Here is a 19178-nt window from a genome sequence, read left to right as displayed (position 1 = left end):
CCACAGAGCCAGTTGTGTGGTTCAAGTCCCAGACCATCTGGCTTGAAGAACGCGTCAGTCGCATGTGCATGCATGCCCAAAATCCTGAGAGGAGACGAGCAGGGATTGCAGTGTGGCCACCCCCCCAGGAGGTGGTTTCTCACTTTCTTTCTTTCTCTTTCAAGCCAGTACATGGTGCATGTGCCCTATAGCAACAGCTAAAAATAATTAAAGGAATTGAGTCAATAAGAAAAAAGTAACCAGAGAGGGGGAAAAAAAATAAAAGATTTGGTAAGCAACTTGTATATGGTAATCAAGGATTAGAAAATCCAATTTCACTGATCATTAGAGAAATGCAGATTAAAACAGATAGTTTTAATAGTTTGTAATAGTTTGTGATATTTTACAAGTTCAAACAGGCACTCTGTCATACACTGTTGGGTACCCACATAAATCACAGCAGCTTTTCCAAGTGTAACTTGGTACCTGTTAACTTTTTAAAAAATTTTTTATAAGAGTATTTTTTTTTTTTTTTGCCTTAGGGCTTGTGCACTCTGGAGAGAGAGAGAAAGGCAAAAACAGTGAGAAGAAAAGTGAGAAATCACCTCCCAGGGGGTGGCCAGGCTGCAATTCCTTCTCCATTCTCCTTTTGGGCACGCATGCACACACACCCAGTGTGATTTTCCAGTCACCAGGTCTGAGACTCAAACCATGAGAATCCAGCAACATAACCACTACACCATCTGCTGGCCCGAGTACATGGTAATTTTTAAGTGTTCAAGTTCTTTGACCAAGAAATTTTGCTTCTACAAATTTATCCTACAGAAGTACTCATATAAGTGAACAAAAAGAGTTAAAGTATATTTAGTACCATAGTGCTCAAAATGCAAAAAATTGGAAACAACCCTGTTGTTTGTCAGTTGAGAAGTAGCTGCATGAATCACAGTGCATGCAAAAAGTGTAGTACAGTGCAGCCACTGAGCAGAGTGAAGGTGGGCCAGCTCCAGCCCTGGTAGTCAAGACACCCACATGGCCAACTGTATGATTTGAGTCCTGGACCCAGTGACTTGAGAAACATGCCGGGTGAGTGCATGTGTATATGTGTGCCGAAAATCCCAAAAGGAGGGGGATATAGAGAAGGGATTGCAGCGTGATCTCCATAGAGGAACTTTCTCCTCTTCCTCTGTGTGTGTGTCTGTCTGTCTGTCTGTCTCTGGGAGTATACCCACTCTCTATCAGGGTAAAAAAAAAAAGAGGGAGGCAGCCCTGTGGCCTTGCAGATAAGAGCCAGATCCCATATTGCTGACCACAGTTCAAATCCCAGCCGTAGTGGCTTAAAAAAGACACTAGGGGGCCAGCTGGTGGTGTGGTGGTTAGGGGCGCTAGATCCCCATATGACTGACTGTAGTTCGTGTCCCAGACCTGGCGGCTTGCTTTCTCACTTTCTCTCACTCACTCACTCTCTCTCTCTCTCTGGTCACATTTAAATAAATAAATTTAAATAAAATTTTTTTTTAAAAAAAGACCATTAAAAAAAAAAAAAACAGACTGTGTGTGCAGGTCTAAAACCCTGACAGGATGGAACCAGCAGTTAGTGTAATGGCTATGTCGCTGGACTCCCGCATAGTTGACCGTGGTTCGCGTCGCGGACCCGGTGGCTTAAAACTCACGCCAGGCGTGTGTGCATGCGTGTCCAAGATCCCGAGAGGAGAATGGAGGAGAAGGGATTGCGGCGTGGCCATCTCCCCGGGGGGTGATTTCTCGCTTTCTGTCGCTCTGTCTCTGTCTGTCTGGCGAGCGCACGCAACCTATAGTGAAAACCTCTCAAAAAAAAAAGGAATAAAACCCTGACAGGATGAAGGAGGGATTGCAGCATGACCATGCTCCACTGGGGGATCCTTTCTCCCTGTCTGTCTGTCTCTGGTTAATACTTGGACCCTCTGCCAATTAAAAAAAAGATAAGAAAAGAAGTAGGCTTCTAACTGGTCTAACAGGAGATAGCTTGGTGTTGATTGAGTTTAAAAGTAAGCCAAGGGAGAGCCAGCAGGTGGCATGGTGGATAAGGCACTGGGCTCCCACATGGCTGACCGTGGATTGAGTCCCAGTCCTGGTGGCTTGAAAAATCATATCATGTGCATGTGTGCCCAAAGTCCTCAGAGAATGGACAAGTGGGATTACAGTGTGGCCATCTCCCCTGGGAGATGATCTTTCACTTTCCCTGACTCTGTCTCTCTCTGGCCAGCATGCTATAACAAAAAATCTAAAACAAAACAAAACAAAAAACAACAAATCATGGGCCAGCAGATGGTATGGTGGTTACGGCAGCTGGATCTGACATAGCTGACTGCATTTCAAGTCCTTAAGCCAGTGGCCATGAGTGTGTACCTATGTGGCCTAGAATCTTAAAAGAAGAATGGAGAATGGTGGCCATCCCACCAAGGATGTGTTTTTTCTCTTTCTCTCTGTCTCTATCTCCAGCGAGTGCACATGCTCTATAACAAAAAACAAAATAAAGGCAAGCTGAAAGACATTCTACAGTATAATCACATTTTTTAGACAAAATTAAAAGTCATAGTAATGAACATTACCACCAGAATATGGGGAAAAATCTGGAACACTGCTTAAATGGTTATCTGTAAGGAATGGTTTAGAGAAGAATTTCTGTTTGTTTTCTGAAAAATTTGGAATTATTAAACGAATGTACTCTTAAAATCAGGGAAAAGGCCAGGCCAGGTGGTGGCATAGTGGTTTAGGTGCTTGGATCCTACATAGCTGACTGCACAATTCAAGTCCCAGACCTGGCAGCTTGAAAAACATTGTGGGCATGTGTGTGTACATGCACAAAATCCTGAGAGGAGCAGGGATTTCTCTTTCTAGCAAGTACATGCCTTATGACAAATTTAAGAAAGATAATAGGCATACCTTTAAGATAATTAAAGGTACTTTGGCTGTTAGGTTATAAAGTAATCTTTTGTTCACTAGGATTCTATAGGAAAATGATGTTTTGGGTTTTTTTTTAAAGAATTACTAATTTTATTCATTCGTTTTATTTTAATTTTACCAGAGAAATATATACAGGGAGGAGAAGAGAGAGAGCGAGAGGGAGAGAGAAAGAAAGCCACCAGGTGCAAGACTCAAACCATGGTCAGCCATGTGAGAGTGTCCTGGAGGATGGTATACAGTTATGAGTAAAATAAAATAATAAAAATAATAAATAAAATAAAATAAAAATTTTGCTTTGTAAATGTGGTAGGGTTTATTTATTTTTGCCATAGGGTGTGTGCACTCACCAGAGAGACAGAGATAGTGAGAGGAAAAGTAAGAAATCACCCCCCGGGGGGATAGCCATGCCACAGTACCTTCTTTTCTTCAGATTTTAGATATGCACACACATGTGTCCAGTGTGATTTTCAAGCCACCAGGTCTGAGACTCGAACTGCAGTCAGCCATGTGGGAGTCCAGTGCCTTAACCACCATGCCGCCTGCTGGTCCCAGTGTGGTAGGATTTATAATCAAGGATTTCAACGTCCTATACTTAACTCCCCTGATTTGAGTTCTTCACTAACCAGATGATTAGTTGTTTCATATCTGAAACCCACCTCCTCTTAGTTGCATTGATCAGTTCTATAGTGTATGTGGTTCTCTTAAGGAGAAGAATGTGAGGGTTAACAGCGTACATTTTCTGGCAGATGAACTCCCAGTTAGCCCAGATGACTCGGATAATAGCGTGTCGGAGAGCCTGGATGAGTTTGATTACTCCGTGGCTGAGATCAGCCGCTCATTCCGCTCACAGCAGGAGATTTGTGAGCAACTCAACATCAATCACATGATCCAAAGGATCTTCCTCATTACTCTGGACAACAGTAAGTTATAGACTTGTAACCAGTCTGTTCATTGTTCCACCCTTCAGACCTGGGCACAGGCTAGGGGCTTGCTCTGAGAGACCTATTGAATCTGATGGTGGTCAGATAAACCCAGCTGTACTCCCTGGGATACAGGGTTTGTATTTCAATGAAGCTTTTGGTGTGACCAAAGAACAGTAGTTAGACACAGATCTAACTTGTATTCCTATTTTGGTACTGATTGGGCCATGTAGCTCCTTGGTTTTATTCCCTTAAAAGGGAAATGAGAATGGTAACCAACCCATTTTTTTCTCTGAAGTGACCTGAATATTCATATAGAAGCCCTCAGAGATGTAAGACAGTGTTTGTTTCTGTCATTGAACCTCAAAGTTAATGTAATGTTTGGGATTTACTCTAAATATTGTGACATTAGTTTTATAACAAAGCTTCACGGTGGCTCAGGGGAAAAGGGATATAAATTGCTAGGTGCTGGTTTGTGTGTCCGGGTTATCCTGTTACTTCCTGGGTTATACCTGGAGTTCAAGAGAAGTGCTGTCAAGATCAGTTGTCTGTATAGACAGAAGCATGATCCTTAACCTGTCAGATTGAAACCATTTCCCAGGTGATCCAAGCTTGAAAAGTGGGAATGGCATCCCCAGCCGTTGCGTGTATTTGGAAGAAATGGCAGTGGAGCTGGAAGATCAAGACTGGCTTGACATGAACAATGTGGAGCAGGTACCGTTATTCTGTCCCCAAGGCATGCCCTCAGCAACAATAAGCCACGCAGCCGAACTGCTGCCATTCTCAGCCATGGCTTTGCTTACATCCATCCCTTCCTTTGTTCCTGGTGTCCCTCTTCTAGAATCTTCTTACCCACCATGCCTACATGTCCAAATCTACCCATTGTTCATGGGTAAGAACAGTTAAAATGACATCTTATGTGCTAAGCCTTGCCAGGTAGGAGTTTCACTCCTTCACATCTACATCTTTTCTGGGAATTGTCGCTTTCTGTCTCACATTGTAGCTTTATTATGAACTCGGCTTAGCTCCCCATTAGTCTCTTCAGTTATTGAGTGCAAGGCCCATTTCTTTTGCTTTTATTTTTTTTAAGAATTTTTTTTTCATTTATTCATTCATTGACTTTAATTTGGCCAGAGAGAGAGAAAGTGAGAAAGCAAGCCACCAGGTCCAGGACTCAAGCCATGGTCAGCCATGTGGGAGTGTCCAGTGCCTTAACTATCTGTTGGTCTCCTCTTGCTTTTTAATGTCCTAAAAATCAAAACAATGCATTGTACTTTACAGGTGCCCGATTAACATTAAGGGAAGGAATGTTTGGAAGGGAAGACACTCAGCTTACTGTTTAACCTGAGTTTGAGTGAGGTCAGCAGTCACAGAGTAGGCTTCACGTCTAAGTTTAATACTGATGCTCACCACCATTCAGCAGTCTTGTAATGCCTCCTCTGCGCTGGGGCTGTACTAGATCCTGGAGGCTTGATTTAGGGTAACTTCATATACACAATTATTTCCTAATATTTTCTAAGGTGATAAGATTCTGGATTCTTTCCTTTTATTCCCCTTCACTCAACACCCAAGTTTGTGATTCTTGCAGTAACCTGTATCATAATCACTTTTTGTATCTTAATGTTCAAAGGTTAACTCTGTGGTAGTTTAATCCTTCTGTTTGTTTTTTGTGTTTTTTTTTTTTTCCCCAATAGGCCCTCTTTGCTCGCTTATTACTTCAGGATCCCGGCAACCACTTGATTAACATGACTTCTTCCACAACATTAAATCTCTCTGCCGACCGAGATGCGGGGGAAAGGCACATTTTTTGTTACCTCTACTCCTGCTTCCAAAGAGCCAAGGAAGAGGTAAAGGGGTAATCACTGAATATCGTATTGTCCTCTTGGGAAAGCCAGGGGTGGCCATGTCATTTACATCAGTTTACATACATCGGAGTACCTGGAACTGGCTATCGGCCATGTTAGTCTGTCTTCTAAAGCTTTCGTCCCTCCTTTCTGTGGAGTGAGGTTCACCCTCTTTCCAATTAGCCCATACCTCCTTTTCTTACCACAAGCCTCTTTAAAAATCCTACCCTTAAAAGAAGCCTGAGAAATTTATTTCCACTGTGTACATATTAGCATAGGCAAAGCTTAATGCTTCTGGGATTGGAATTTTAACAAGTAGGTGACTTCTGAAGCCAAAGAATGCATCTCCTAAACTCCTGAGCATCCACTGGAGACCACCATTGTTTTGGGGCACCACGCCTTTTCCATTCTGTTCATCGTGTCTACCCTGTTCAGGTGCTTGAGCAAGACTCTCCCCTCTTCCCCACGCTGTGTGCAGATTACCAAAGTCCCAGAGAACCTGCTGCCATTCGCAGTGCAGTGCCGGAACCTCACTGTCTCAAATGCTCGGACAGTTCTCCTCACCCCCGAGATTTATGTTGACCAAAACATCCATGAGCAGCTGGTAGATTTGATGTTGGAAGCCATCCAAGGAGCCCGTGAGTACATAAGCAAATCTGTGAGCTTCTGCCTTTTGATTTCCACATTTAAACTTTTGTCTAGTTGTATTAGAAAGTCTTAGAGGCAGGGCTAGCCCATGACCCAGTGGTTGGGAAACTGCATCCCAATGGTCAACCATGCAGTTCTAGTCCTGGACCCGAAGGTTTGAGAAACACACAGGTGCATGAGTATATGTACCTAAAATCCCAAAAGGAGGGAGAGGTGGAGAAGGACTGCAATGTGACTGTATCCCCCAAGGGGTGCTTTCTCCCTGTTCTCCCTCTGTCTCTGTCTCTCCCTCTCCATCTTTCTCTGATGTGCTCACAAACCTCTAGCAAATTAAACAGATCTCAAAACCATTATGGTCTGTACAAGACAAGGAAAAGAGCTGCTTTGATCTTTGGGGTTGAATCCCACTAGAATTATTTAAAGTGTCAGAAGATTAAAGAGCCAGTGTATAAAGGCACATAAAAATTCCTGCAGTGTCCTTTCCATCTCATTTGTTTCCTGTCAGATTTTGAAGATGTAACCGAATTTCTGGAAGAGGTCATTGGAGCCTTGGTATTGGATGAGGAAGTTCGAACATTTCCAGAAGTCATGATTCCGGTGTTTGATATTTTACTGGGCCGAATCAAAGATCTTGAGCTCTGCCAGATCCTGCTGTCTGCATATCTGGATATTCTTCTCTATTTCACTAGGCAAAAGGACATGGCAAAGGTAGGTCTGAAAGGCAGCACATGCTTGGGTGAACTGGAGCTATAACACATACTTCTTTGTCCTGAGGACACCATACTACACATTCTTTATTACCTTTAAAATAACTGAAAGGTTGGGGCCAGCAGGTGGCATAGCAGTTACATAGCTGGGCTCCCACATGGCCAACCACAGTTCACACCCTGAATTCAAAAATCATGCTGGGCACATGTGCATGTGTGCCCAAGATCCCAGGAGGAGAATGGAGGAGAAAGGATTGTGGTGTGGCCATCCCCCCGGGAGGTGATCGCTTACTTTCTCTCTTTCTCTCTCTCTCTCTCTTCCTCTCTCTCTCCCTTACTCTCGCTCTCTCTCCAGTGAGCATATGCACCATAAAGCTAAAACATCTTAAAAAAATTTTTTTTAGCTTTTTAAAAAGACAAACTCAAAGATAGATGGTTGTTATATAGAGACAACTCTTGAGACCTCTCATCTCACTATATAGACAAATAAGTAGTGTTTGTCTTTTCCCACAGGTATTCGTGGAATACATCCAGCCCAAGGACCCCAGCAATGGGCAGATGTACCAGAAGACCTTGCTGGGAGTAATTCTGAATATCTCCTGCTTATTAAAGACTCCTGGTGTGGTAGAGAACCATGGCTACTTCCTGAATCCATCTCGTTCCAGTCCCCAGGAGATCAGAGTACAGGAGGCCAACATTCATCAGGTGGAACCGCTCACCGGGGTATCGCAGCCCCCTGACCTTAGGTTAAATAGTTTCCTCAGGAAGCAGATACAGATAAGGCTGCTCCAGCCTCTCTGGGAAAGCAAATGGATCTGGTTGACTTTTACCATAATCATGTAGAGAGACTGCCCTCTTTTTAGCCTGTGCTAAAAACCGAGGGCCGACCTCTTTGTGGGGTAAGGATGAGCTGCCATTGCCCTGTGCCGTGTGCTGTGGCACTGCCCCTTCCCCTCCACCCTCGTGTTTCTCACTGAGCTATTTCTTAGAATTTTGCTCCAAAATCTTTTCATTGAATGGCACCTTATAAATCGACCCCCCACCACCACCACCTATGTTCTCTCCATTTGGGTTTCTTAGCATAAATTATAGTCGAGGTCCAGCCCACATGAGGCATTTAAATGGTAGAATCTGCGACAGTCTGCCCTCACCATTTGATCGTCACAACCGCCTGAGCAGGGGTTGGCAAACCATGGCAGTGTCCAGATCTGGCCTCTGCCTGTTTCTGTAAACAAGGTTCTGTTGAACACAGCCATGCCCATTCTTCTGTGCATCGTTCATGGCTGGGTTTCATGTCACATGGTGGGGTCGAATAATTACTGCAGAGACCATATAGCAAGCAAAGCCATACATACTTACCATTTTAACCCTTTGTCATTAAAAAAAACTGTGTGATGTGGTCTGCAGTTTGGCAACTGATCAGAAAAATCTCTAAGAAGATTCCGTAAATCTGTATGTATATTTTAAAATCAGAGCTGGGGATAAGGCCCAGGAAAAGTGAGGGGAAAGATTAGGATTAGTGTATTTTTAGAAACTGCCAGTTGCTAAGGTTTGGGAATAAAAAGTTTTCAGATTATGAAACTGGCATGTTCTCTGGTTGTGTTTTCTGGTTACACAGTTCATGGCTCAGTTCCATGAAAAGATCTACCAGATGCTGAAGAACTTACTCCAGCTCTCTCCAGAAACCAAACACTCTATCTTGTCCTGGCTTGGGAACTGTTTGCATGCAAACGCGGGCCGCACCAAGATCTGGGCCAATCAGATGCCGGAAATCTTCTTCCAAATGTACGCCTCAGATGCCTTCTTTCTGAATCTGGGCGCTGCTCTCCTGAAGCTCTGCCAGCCATTTTGCAAACCCAGATCCTCTCGGCTTCTCACCTTTAATCCCACTTACTGTGCCCTGAAGGAGCTGAACGATGAAGAACGAAAAACCAAAAATGTACACATGAGAGGTAGGGAAGAACCGGGCTTTTCTAAACTGCTGTGTGTGTGTGTGGGTAATATCTAAAGTATATGCTTCCTTATCCTTTTTTACAAAGTACCTCTCTGAAAAGAGATAAGGCAGAAAGCAGAATTATGTTTAAAATTTTAAGGCAGACTTTTAACAGCTAGTAGCTTTTTGTTTGTTTTTGTTTTTTAAGGTTTTTGCCATAAAGTGCACTTGCTAGAGAGAGACAGAAGGAAGGTGAGAAATCACCCTCCTCCCAAGGGAGATGGCCACACCACAATCCCTTCTCTTCCATTCTCCTCTTGTGGTTTTGGGCACATATGTACACATGCCCAGTGTGATTGTTCAAGCCACTGGGACTCAAACCATGGTCAGCCATGTGGGGAGTCTAGCACCTTAACCACCATGCCACCTGCTGGCTCCCAACTGGTAGCTTTTAAATGTGCTTTACTGCATCTTTCTGTCTAGATTTGGCAGCATCATATACATTCATTTTTTATAAAAGGAATAAAACACAGTCCTTCTCCTTTTTGAACTCAGAGGCTCCAGAAGAACGCAATTTTCTTAAGCATTATTTTACTTACTTATTTTAATTTGACCAGAGAGGGACAGCGAGAGAGAAAGAGAGAGTGAGAAAGTAAGCCACCAGGTCCGGGACTTAAAGTTCAGTCGGCCATGTGGGAGTCCAGTGCCCTCAACCACCACGCCACCTGCCAGACCCGAGGGCAAGATATGTTAACAGATGACGATAATATGGTATAAGTCTAAGCTGTTGGGCACAGAGAAGGAAGTGAATAATCAGCCCTGTAGAAGTTAGAGGTCTTTGTGGCCAAGTGTTGAAAAATGAGTTGAGTTTTACTGGGCAAAGGAGTGGGAGAGCCCCTTTATACAGTGTGATAGCAAAGATAAGAACTTACAGCTGTGGGGAGTCTTGATTGAGGAACAGTGATAACCTCTATGGGGCAAGGGCAAGGGGTAGATGAGAGTGGGGTGAGAAGTAGAGGAAGTGGGTCTGGGGAGAAGGAGATCACAGAAAACTTGAATAATAGAGAGAAATGGAAAGAAACTAAATGATTCACAATTCTACCCTACAAAGGAACTTACTCTTAATTTTGATGTGTTTCCTTCCAGTTTTATAATTACCTTAATTATAAAAATGATACCTGGGCCAGCAGGTGGTGTGGAGGTTAAGGTGGCTGGATTCCATCAATGAAAGTGTGACTTTCAAGCTGTGAAAGTCACACTGGGTGCATGTGCGTGCATGCGTGCCCCAAATCTCTATAGACATGAATGAAGGAAAAGGGATTGTGGCATTACCATCCCCTCTAGGGAGTGATTTTTTTTTTCTCTCTCTCTTTTTCTCTCTGGTAAGCACATGCACCCTATAACAGACTTTTTTTAAAATAAATAAATAAAGATATCTGTCCAAAATCAAATAAAAATTGTTCAAATTTATGGGGTACGGTGTAATTTTCCGATGCATGACTGCACTGTGTAATCAATTCAGGAATTAATTAGCATATCCTTCCCCTTGGTCATTTATGTTACGTTGTGTTGGGAACATTCAAAATCCTCTCTTCTAGCCATTTAAAATATGCAATAAATTGTGGTTACCAATTAAGCATAAATACAAAAAAAGCACAAAATAAATACAAATAATCCATTACTTGCCTATTACTTGAAAAAATATTTACAGTGTTAATTGTTCCTTTTAATTTTTGACGACTTTATGGTCAAGCAAAAGAGATGTAACTGTACTTCCCGAGATAGTAAGAAGCCAACATATCATTTCAGACAAGAAGTAACATCACAAGGTTTGTCTTTAAGAAAGGGTCCCTGCTAGCAGTATAGGCGATGAACAAGACAAAGGGAAGACTAGCAACTAAGTTAGGGATGGCAGACCGTTAACTGTTTCTTTTAACTTGGAGGTTTGGACAAGGAAACCTGTTTGATCCCAGCCGTGCAAGAACCGACGTTTCCTCAGAGCTATAACCTTGTAACAGAGAACCTTGCCCTGACAGAGTACACCCTGTATTTGGGATTTCACAGGTAAGTCCTCTGGTGTTACTAGAAAAGAACTGTTTTGGGGCCAGCAGGTGGCGTGGTGGTTAAGGTGCTGGACTCCCACATGGCTGACTGTGGTTCAAGTCCCGGACCTGATAGCTTGTTGCTCTCTTTCTCTCTCTCTCTCTCTCCTCTCTCTCTCTCTCTCTCTCTCTCTCTCTCCCTCTCAAAGGAAGTTGTATACACTTATTTGTGTTTACATGATTGGCTTTGTTCAGATTACTTAAATTTATTTCTAACTTTTTTGATGTGAACTTAAACATATCTTTTATATACTTAAATTTTATATATGTAGATATATTCTCTATATTTACAAGTTATTGTGATTGTCATCTGGGAAAGTGGAATTGTTTTCATTTCACTTTGTTTTACATTTGTTTCATTTTGTTTTACATTTCACTTTGTTCCTTTGGATTTTCATTACTAACTACTGATGGAAAAGGCCAACCTTTATTATATTCTACAGTGTCGACAGAAATTCATGAGATTCCAATAGGATTATAAAAGATCTATGTATCTAAGAAAAAGAGCATCCTAGAAGTGTGAAGACATGAGAACTAGACTCCAAAAATAGTTTTGGTTCTGACTAGTCATACCTCCAGTAATTTTCTTCTTTCTGATTTAGCTATTTATGACTATGAGTATAAACAAAGGGGGAACATACCAGCTTAGTCATTGTCTGTAGGTAGAGGTATTGGGAATAGCAGCTTCGTTTTTGGTTTTATCTTTTGTTTGTACTTTTTCATGAGTTAACTCTCTTGATAGGGTCTCACCACGCCATGCAGTCCCCCTGTCCCAGCCTCCCAGCCAACCAGGACCACAGGGGCATGTCCCTTTGCCCAGCCTGTTTAGGTTGGGTCTCAGCCACTGTGCAGTGGCACCCTCCCCTTGGCCACCATGGGTGGGCCAGGGGTAGCGATTTTTAGTGCCTCTTCAGGATACTTAAATTGACAAATTATTTTTCAAAACTGTTTAATCAACAAACTACTAGGAAAATGGAATTGTGCTTTTATTAGAAAATTTTTCTATTCTTAATTGTGTCTCTATTAGAGAATTTTTGTATTTCATCATCGACATTTTAAATCAGCCATTGGGTAAATGATTAGCACGTATATAACCTCAGCATGCTCAGCTGTCTAGATTCAAACACAGAAGTGGATATCGTCCAGTTTTCCAGTATTGACTAGCCCTAGACCTTACCTGCAGGATCCAGGGAGGGGGTTTTGGACTATCCACATAGAAAGTGATCCAGACTGAGTTTTGGGTCTCCTTTTCAGTAGAGAATATTTGGCTGACCTGTCGTGAAGACTGATTCACTGTATATCAAACAGCAGAGAGCTGGAAGCAGCTCTTGGGTCACATCCCAAGTGGCTACTAGTCTATATGTGGCCGTTACTAATCTAGAGACCCTTTACCACCTTAATTTTCTGCTAACCATGGAAAGGCCCATCAGAGTATGAGCACTGCACTTCCATGGTGTACTACTACCTTGCTGGGCTTCGTGTACCGTGCCTGATGATTATTTATGTGACAGAATAGCGTGCGCCCTACGGCCTGCTCAGCCCGGCTCCTGCTCTTTAGATGCAGCACTTCAGCTAAAACCCACTAACGGTTTGTGATTAGTTTCAGTTGTGTTGGATATTTGGTAACATTCTCCTAGTGCTACACCCCTTGCTCCTGTCCTGTCCAAAACAAGTCATCTGCATCATCACAACTGCCACTCCTTAAAGAGAAGGGTGGAATAAACGATGTAGTATTTGTTTTTCTGAGAAGGTTTGCACTACGACGTCTGTAGGAAGCCTCTCTGACCCAGTCTCTTCTGCTCTTTGGGGGCAGGTTGCATGATCAGATGGTAAAAATCAACCAGAACCTGCATCGGCTGCAGGTCGCCTGGCGGGATGCGCAGCAGAGTTCGAGCCCTGCTGCCGACAGCCTCCGCGAGCAGTTTGAACGACTGATGACCATCTATCTTTCCACCAAGACGGCCATGACTGAGCCACAGATGCTACAGAACTGCCTGAACTTGCAGGTGTCCATGGCAGTTCTGCTGGTCCAACTGGCCATAGGCAATGAGGGCTCACAGCCAGTAGAGCTAACCTTTCCTTTGCCAGATGACTACAGCTCCTTGGCTTACGTGCCAGGTAAGCGGACTCTCCCCTGGGGACTCCCCACTTATCATCAGCCTAACTGGGTCACTTAGGAAGCTGAATCCTCTGAACACCTTTCCCAAGTCGTTATTCCATTGTTTTTAGAGAAACCACTTAAACATGTAGGTAATACCTACTAGGCAAAGCATGGGGTGTACTATCAGTTTGTGCCTTCCCTCATGTTCCTGCTGGTATGCATGTCAGAAGATCCTCTTCAAGGGATTAAGTGCATTCAGGTTTTTCAGAGCTGTTAGTTTCTATTATTAATATTATTATTCACTTAAAATTTATCTTAAGTGTCCATGGGCTTCTTTAATTTTTTTTTTTAAAGAATTATGTTATTTAATTTTATTTACTTATTTATTTAAGTTTGACCAGAAAGAAACAGAGTGAGAGAGAGAGAAAAGGAAAGTGAGAAAGCAAGCTGCCAGGTCTGGGACTCGAACCACAGTCAGTCATGTGGGAGTACAGTGCCCTTAGCCACCATGCCACCTGCCAGCACTCCCGAGCTTTAAAAATAAAATAACCTGTTGGTTAGCACACAAGTTAACTGCCAGTGTTATGAGTGTGTGTCTGTCAGTGAGGCTCTCACAGATACGGTCCGTCAAATCAGGTTACATGTTCTCGGTTGCTATATTGGGCATTCATAAAGTTCATGGAAAAATGGAATTAAAGGACACGTTTATTTTGGTGCAAAAAAGTTTGAAACCTTCATTTAATATTTTCATAATACGCATCTTCCGTACGCTTTTTGAAGCCCCCACATGTATTTCATTGTAGCGAATTATCCCCAAACGTAGCATAGCAACTTAAAACTGCAAATATGGTCTCCCTGAGTTTCCATGGGTCAGGAATCCAGGCGCACTTGGCTGGCAGGCTCTGCCTCAGTCTTTCATGAGGGTGCAGCCAGGCTGTCGGTCAGAGCCATAGGAATCCGAGCGCTCGCCTAGGGCTGGAGGTCCGCTTACAAGCACAGTCACGCGGCTGTTGACAGGCCTCGGTTGCTTGCACTTTTGGCCAGCCGCCTCTTTTCTCGGCCACTTGCGTCTGTTCTCGGTACTCATTACATGACAGCTGCCCCCCTTCTCTGAGCAAGTGACCAAAATGGAACCTGATCTTGGAAATGACATGCCATCACTTCTGCTGTGTGCCTTGGAAGATTATAGGAGGGGAGGGGACTACCCACGGGCATGCATACCAGGAGGCAAGGATCACTAGAGTACTGTCCCGGAGGCTAGCTGCCACCGTCTCTAGTGGGTTCATCTTTATTAATGAGTCTTCAGACCACAAAGAGTTGTTTGGTTTAAACCGTAGTTACTCTTGAGAGTGGAGGAGTGTATGTGGCAGTACACTAGTGTGCCGACAGTATTGTGGTCATCGCTGCACATACATCTACTTGGAAGTAAAAGTTGTCTTAACATTTAAACGAGATTCCACATTCATTAACCTGTCCCCATCCCTAGTACCAACAAGACGTTCAGGTTTTGTAACCTTAAGTAAGGCAAAAAGAAGAAATACAGATGTTACGTAGGACAGACATCTGGCTAATTCCAGCGGAACTTTCTTCCTCAGAATTCTTTGCAGATAACCTTGGTGACTTCCTCATTTTCCTCCGCCGCTTTGCTGATGACATCTTGGAGACATCAGCAGATTCCCTGGAGCACGTCCTTCACTTCATCACCATTTTCACTGGAAGCATAGAAAGGTGAAGCACTGAGTCCTGGGCCCTGTCACTGTTTAGAACTGCAAGACATTCAGAAGCCTTCCGAGCCGAGAAATAAACAGGCCTAAATCATAAGGGGTTGCCTTCAGGAGTCACTGACATTAATGAGTCACCTGAGCATCCTTATAGGAGCCTCAGGTCCCACTGCTGGGAGGCATAATAAGCAGAGGCCTTTGCCCAGAGAACTTGAACCTACGGATAAGGTACCTGGTGGGGATTCCACTGCTAGTCCCTGGTCAAAATCGTCCCCATAACACCAGAAACCTCACAGTGGCAGCCAGCTGAGAATGATCTTGTAAGTGCATAGTAGCTAATCTCGCTCTTGCTTTTCTGAGGAGGCTGAGCAGTAAACTTAGGTCAGAGTTTTTGTGATCTCAAGTCTCCTCACCCATAGCTTATTTATTTATTTATTTATTTGCTTGCTTGCTTTTTTATTTTTTGCTAGAGGACACTTGCACTCACTGGAGGGAGAAAGAAAATAAGAAAGCGTCCCTCTCCATGAGGGATGGTCACACACCAGTCCCTCCTTTTGGGATTTTGGGAACACCCACACTCACACATGCCCCATGTGTTTCTTAACCCTCCAGGTCTGGGAATCAAACCATGCAGCCAACCATGTAGATACATTTACCCTAACCACCATGCCACTGGCTGGTCCCCCTTTCCCAAAGGAAGATACTATAGAATTGCTTCCCTGAGGTTTTTGGTGCATAGGCCAAAGGAAGCTGAAACTCTGTGTATAAAAGTGAAGATTTGCTGCACAGCAATGTGGACTCACAGTTCCCTGAGCAGCATCAGTGAGACATAGAAGCCAGTCCTTCATGGAGCTGAGCAGGCCTCGCGAGAAGTCATGAGTCAGCAAATGTTTATCAGGCACCCGTTGTATCAGTATATACGTTGTGGGTAATAAGATAATTATTCTTAAAAGGCTCAGAAAGGCAACCTGTCTCAGGTAAAATTATCAGAGAGTAGTAAGCAGTAAATGATGTGTTATATTAAAGAGAGGTAAGGGAACCAGCAGTTAGTGTAATGGCTATGTCGCTGGACTCCCACGTAGTCCACCGTGGTTCACGTCCCAGACCCGGTGGCTTAAAACTCATGCCAGGCGCGTGTGCGTGGGTGCCCAAGATCCCGAGAGGAGAATGGAGGAGAAGGGATTGCGGCATGACCATCCCCCCTGTGGGGTGATTTCTCGCTTTCTGTCTCTGTCTTTCTCTGTCTGGCAAGCGCCCGCCCCCTGTCCCTTTGTCTCTCTCTGTCTGTCTGGCAAGCCCACGCGCCCTATAGCAAAAAAACCTCTCCAAAAAAAAAAAAGAGAGAGGTAAACAGAATAGCTCAGCAATCCACAATAACCTAATTACTCATTCATCCTCATATTTGGTAAGCTGTCTTCTAAAGAGTCCTGAGAAATTTCTGACAAAACTGCAAAAGTAGATGCTGTTTTTTTCCTAATAATGGTAGGACAGGGTGTTTCAGCTGCTCATGTACGGAAACAGTCATACATTTGGGAGCTCAGCTTCCTTGCCTTCTGCTGCCTTTGCAGAATGAAGAACCCCCACCTGAGGGCCAAGCTAGCTGAGGTGCTGGAAGCCGTGATGCCCCACCTGGATCAGGCCCCTAATCCCTTGGTCTCCAGTGTGTTCCACCGGAAACGTGTGTTCTGCAGCTATTCGTTTGCACCCCAACTTGCAGAAGCCCTGATCAAGGTTTTTGTGGACATTGAGTTTACAGGTAAATCAGTTATGAAGCCAGATCCAGAGCTGAGAAGCTACTACGGGTGGAGTCCCACAGCTCGCTCGGTATTTGAACATCACGAAATGCCCAGCTGTCATTTATCAGGTGCATGGCGTGTGCCAGGCTTGACGCCAAGTGCATCTCTTACAATTAACTCACTCGTTTTCCACCGCCTGAAAAGCTTTATTCTCTTGTTCTGTTTTACATAAGAAGACACAGATGTTCAAAAAGATGGAATCATTTGTCCATGTCATACAACTAAAAAGTGATAGAACCAGGTCCGCCTCACCTAAAAAACCTACATATCATCCACTTTATTATATTGCTTGATCACATTATAATTAAACAAATTAGGCTGTGTGATTAAAACCTAGGTTACTGTTTTTGCCTGCCTCAGAACTGGAATAGTGGAGACTGTGACTGCCTAACAACTAAATTGTTAGATTAAGAATTATAGCAGTTGGGGGGACCAGCAGTTGGTGTAATCGCTATGTCACTGGACGCCCATGTAGTCAACCATGGTTTGAGTCCTGGACCTGGTGGCTTAAACTTAAACCAAGCACACGTCCCTGTGTGCCTAAGATCCTAAGAGGAGACTGGATGGAGGAGAAGGGATTGCGGCATGGCCATCCTCCCTGAGGGGTGATTTCTCACTTTCTGTCTCTCTGTCTGTCTCTGTCTCTCTGGTGAGCATACTACATGCCCTATCGCAGAAAAATCTCTCAGAAAAAAAAAATTATAGCAGTCAACATTGCTTTTCTCTCTCTTATTCTGTTTGATTAAATAGTACCCTATCTCAACCAGTAAGCAAGGTATCCCTTCTAAATGGGATGTCCTACCACCCAGTGTTAAATACAACAATCATTGAAAGAGGCATTTAACATTTTATAAGCTGTATTTCCATATTTGGATTCTGGCTTTGTCACTTGTCACCCATGAGCCTTCATTTTCTCATCTGTAAATGGGTCGAAGTGAGGATTACGTGAAATAGTACATGTAAATCTTCATGATGCATGAGGAGTTGTACAATAAATTACTGCAATTATCTCATTGTACCATGCAACCAAACACTTGTCATGTCATGCGATCTCTGTTTCATTTCTGAGGAATCATAAGTCAAAAAAGGTTAAGAGATTTGAATTAAAAAGAGCTTGGATGAAGACCTGTCCTCTGACCCCAAACTTTGCTCTTCCTTTATTATGTGACCCAGCCCATAGAGCTCTAAAGACACCTTTTTATTTCCGAAGTAGTATGAGCCACATATTTTTAGCTTCTGGCCTGATTTTTCATAGTCACAGTTGGGACTTTGCTTGTGGAGAATGTCTGGTTACTCAGTGTCCCACTCTGCCCCTGACTGTTACTGCCATAGTGGCCAGCCCATAGGCCACACTCAGGGTCTGACAAGTATTCCACATTTGGAGGTAGACGCATGTGTCTCCCTTAGTTTTTTTTTTTTTTTTCCTATAGGCTGTGTGTGCTTGCCATAGAGAGACAGGCAGAGGGGTGGGGGAGTTAGAAATCACTTCCCAGGGAGGAGGGCCACACCGCAATCTCTTCTACTCTATTTCCCTCTTGGGATTTTGGGCACGCACATGCGCCCGATGTGTTCTTCAGGCCACCAGTTCGGGGACATGTGGGAAACATCACCTTAACCACCATGCCTCCTACTGCCCCTTCCTTTGACTCCCTTACACAGCCCTGCCCCTTGTTCACTAAGATCTCCCTCTGTTCTGTCAGTAAGGAAATGACAAAACATTTGGCCACAGCTCTAGGCATCTAGAAACAACTTGGACACCTTTTTCCAGAGCGCTCAACACACACAAAAGAAAAGAAAATGACCTGCACAGACAAAAGCTCTCACTCTTGCTCTGACGTCACTGTCAGTGCTGATTCTCGTGCTCTTGCCTTCCTCCAGGAGACCCCCATCAGTTTGAACAGAAGTTCAATTACCGCCGCCCCATGTACCCCATCCTGAGATACATGTGGGGGACAGATCCCTATCGGGAAAGCATTAAGGTGAGAGTTTTGGTAAAGTCCTTTGCTTCAGATAAGCCCATAGGGTATTGACTGAGCACTAAAATGGTTTTCTCCTGGGCTGGGACTTACAGGATTTGGCCGACTATGCCTCTAAGAATTTAGAAGCCATGAATCCCCCACTTTTCCTCCGCTTTCTTAACCTGCTAATGAATGATGCCATCTTCCTTTTGGATGAAGCCATACAGGTAAAAAATATTTCTTAAAAATTATTGAACTGGGGCCAGCAGGTGGCGTGGTTGTTAAAGGTGCTGGAATCCCACATGGCTGACTGTGGTTTGAGTCCCTGACCTGACCTGGTGGCTTGCTTTCTCACTTTCTCTTTCTCTCTCCCTTTCTGTTCCTGTCTGGTCAAATTAAAAAATAATAATAGCAAATAGAAATAAGTAAAAAGAAGTTTAAATAAAAAATGATTGAGGGGACCAGCAGTTGGCGTAATGGCTATGTCACTGGACTCCGATGTAGTCGACCGCTGTTCAAGTCCCAG

At 43.7% G+C, this 19178-nt stretch overlaps 1 protein-coding gene across 4 annotated transcripts in view; it reads left to right on the top strand.

Moving 5' to 3' along the window:
* UBE4A (ubiquitination factor E4A) overlaps positions 1-19178 on the top strand; it is a 45330-nt gene that overhangs the window by 11097 nt on the left and 15055 nt on the right. For 3 of the 4 annotated variants that reach the window (XM_014587928.2, XM_014587930.2, XM_027771998.1), the window contains 13 exons: positions 3669-3842; positions 4444-4556; positions 5537-5689; positions 6165-6324; positions 6840-7042; positions 7555-7764; positions 8660-8993; positions 10918-11038; positions 12890-13194; positions 14773-14905; positions 16467-16654; positions 18573-18673; positions 18766-18879. In XM_014587928.2, the coding sequence (XP_014443414.1) occupies positions 3669-3842; positions 4444-4556; positions 5537-5689; positions 6165-6324; positions 6840-7042; positions 7555-7764; positions 8660-8993; positions 10918-11038; positions 12890-13194; positions 14773-14905; positions 16467-16654; positions 18573-18673; positions 18766-18879 (2309 nt within the window). The remainder of the gene's footprint in view (positions 1-3668; positions 3843-4443; positions 4557-5536; positions 5690-6164; positions 6325-6839; positions 7043-7554; positions 7765-8659; positions 8994-10917; positions 11039-12889; positions 13195-14772; positions 14906-16466; positions 16655-18572; positions 18674-18765; positions 18880-19178) is intronic. The other variant, XM_006148838.3, reaches the window with a different exon arrangement.

Source organism: Tupaia chinensis, unplaced genomic scaffold, assembly GCF_000334495.1.
Source record: "Tupaia chinensis unplaced genomic scaffold, TupChi_1.0 Scaffold000247_1, whole genome shotgun sequence".
Taxonomy (NCBI): Eukaryota; Metazoa; Chordata; class Mammalia; order Scandentia; family Tupaiidae; genus Tupaia; species Tupaia belangeri.
The sequence above is the reverse complement of the archived record's forward strand: the minus strand, read 5'-3'. Positions and strand labels throughout refer to the sequence as shown.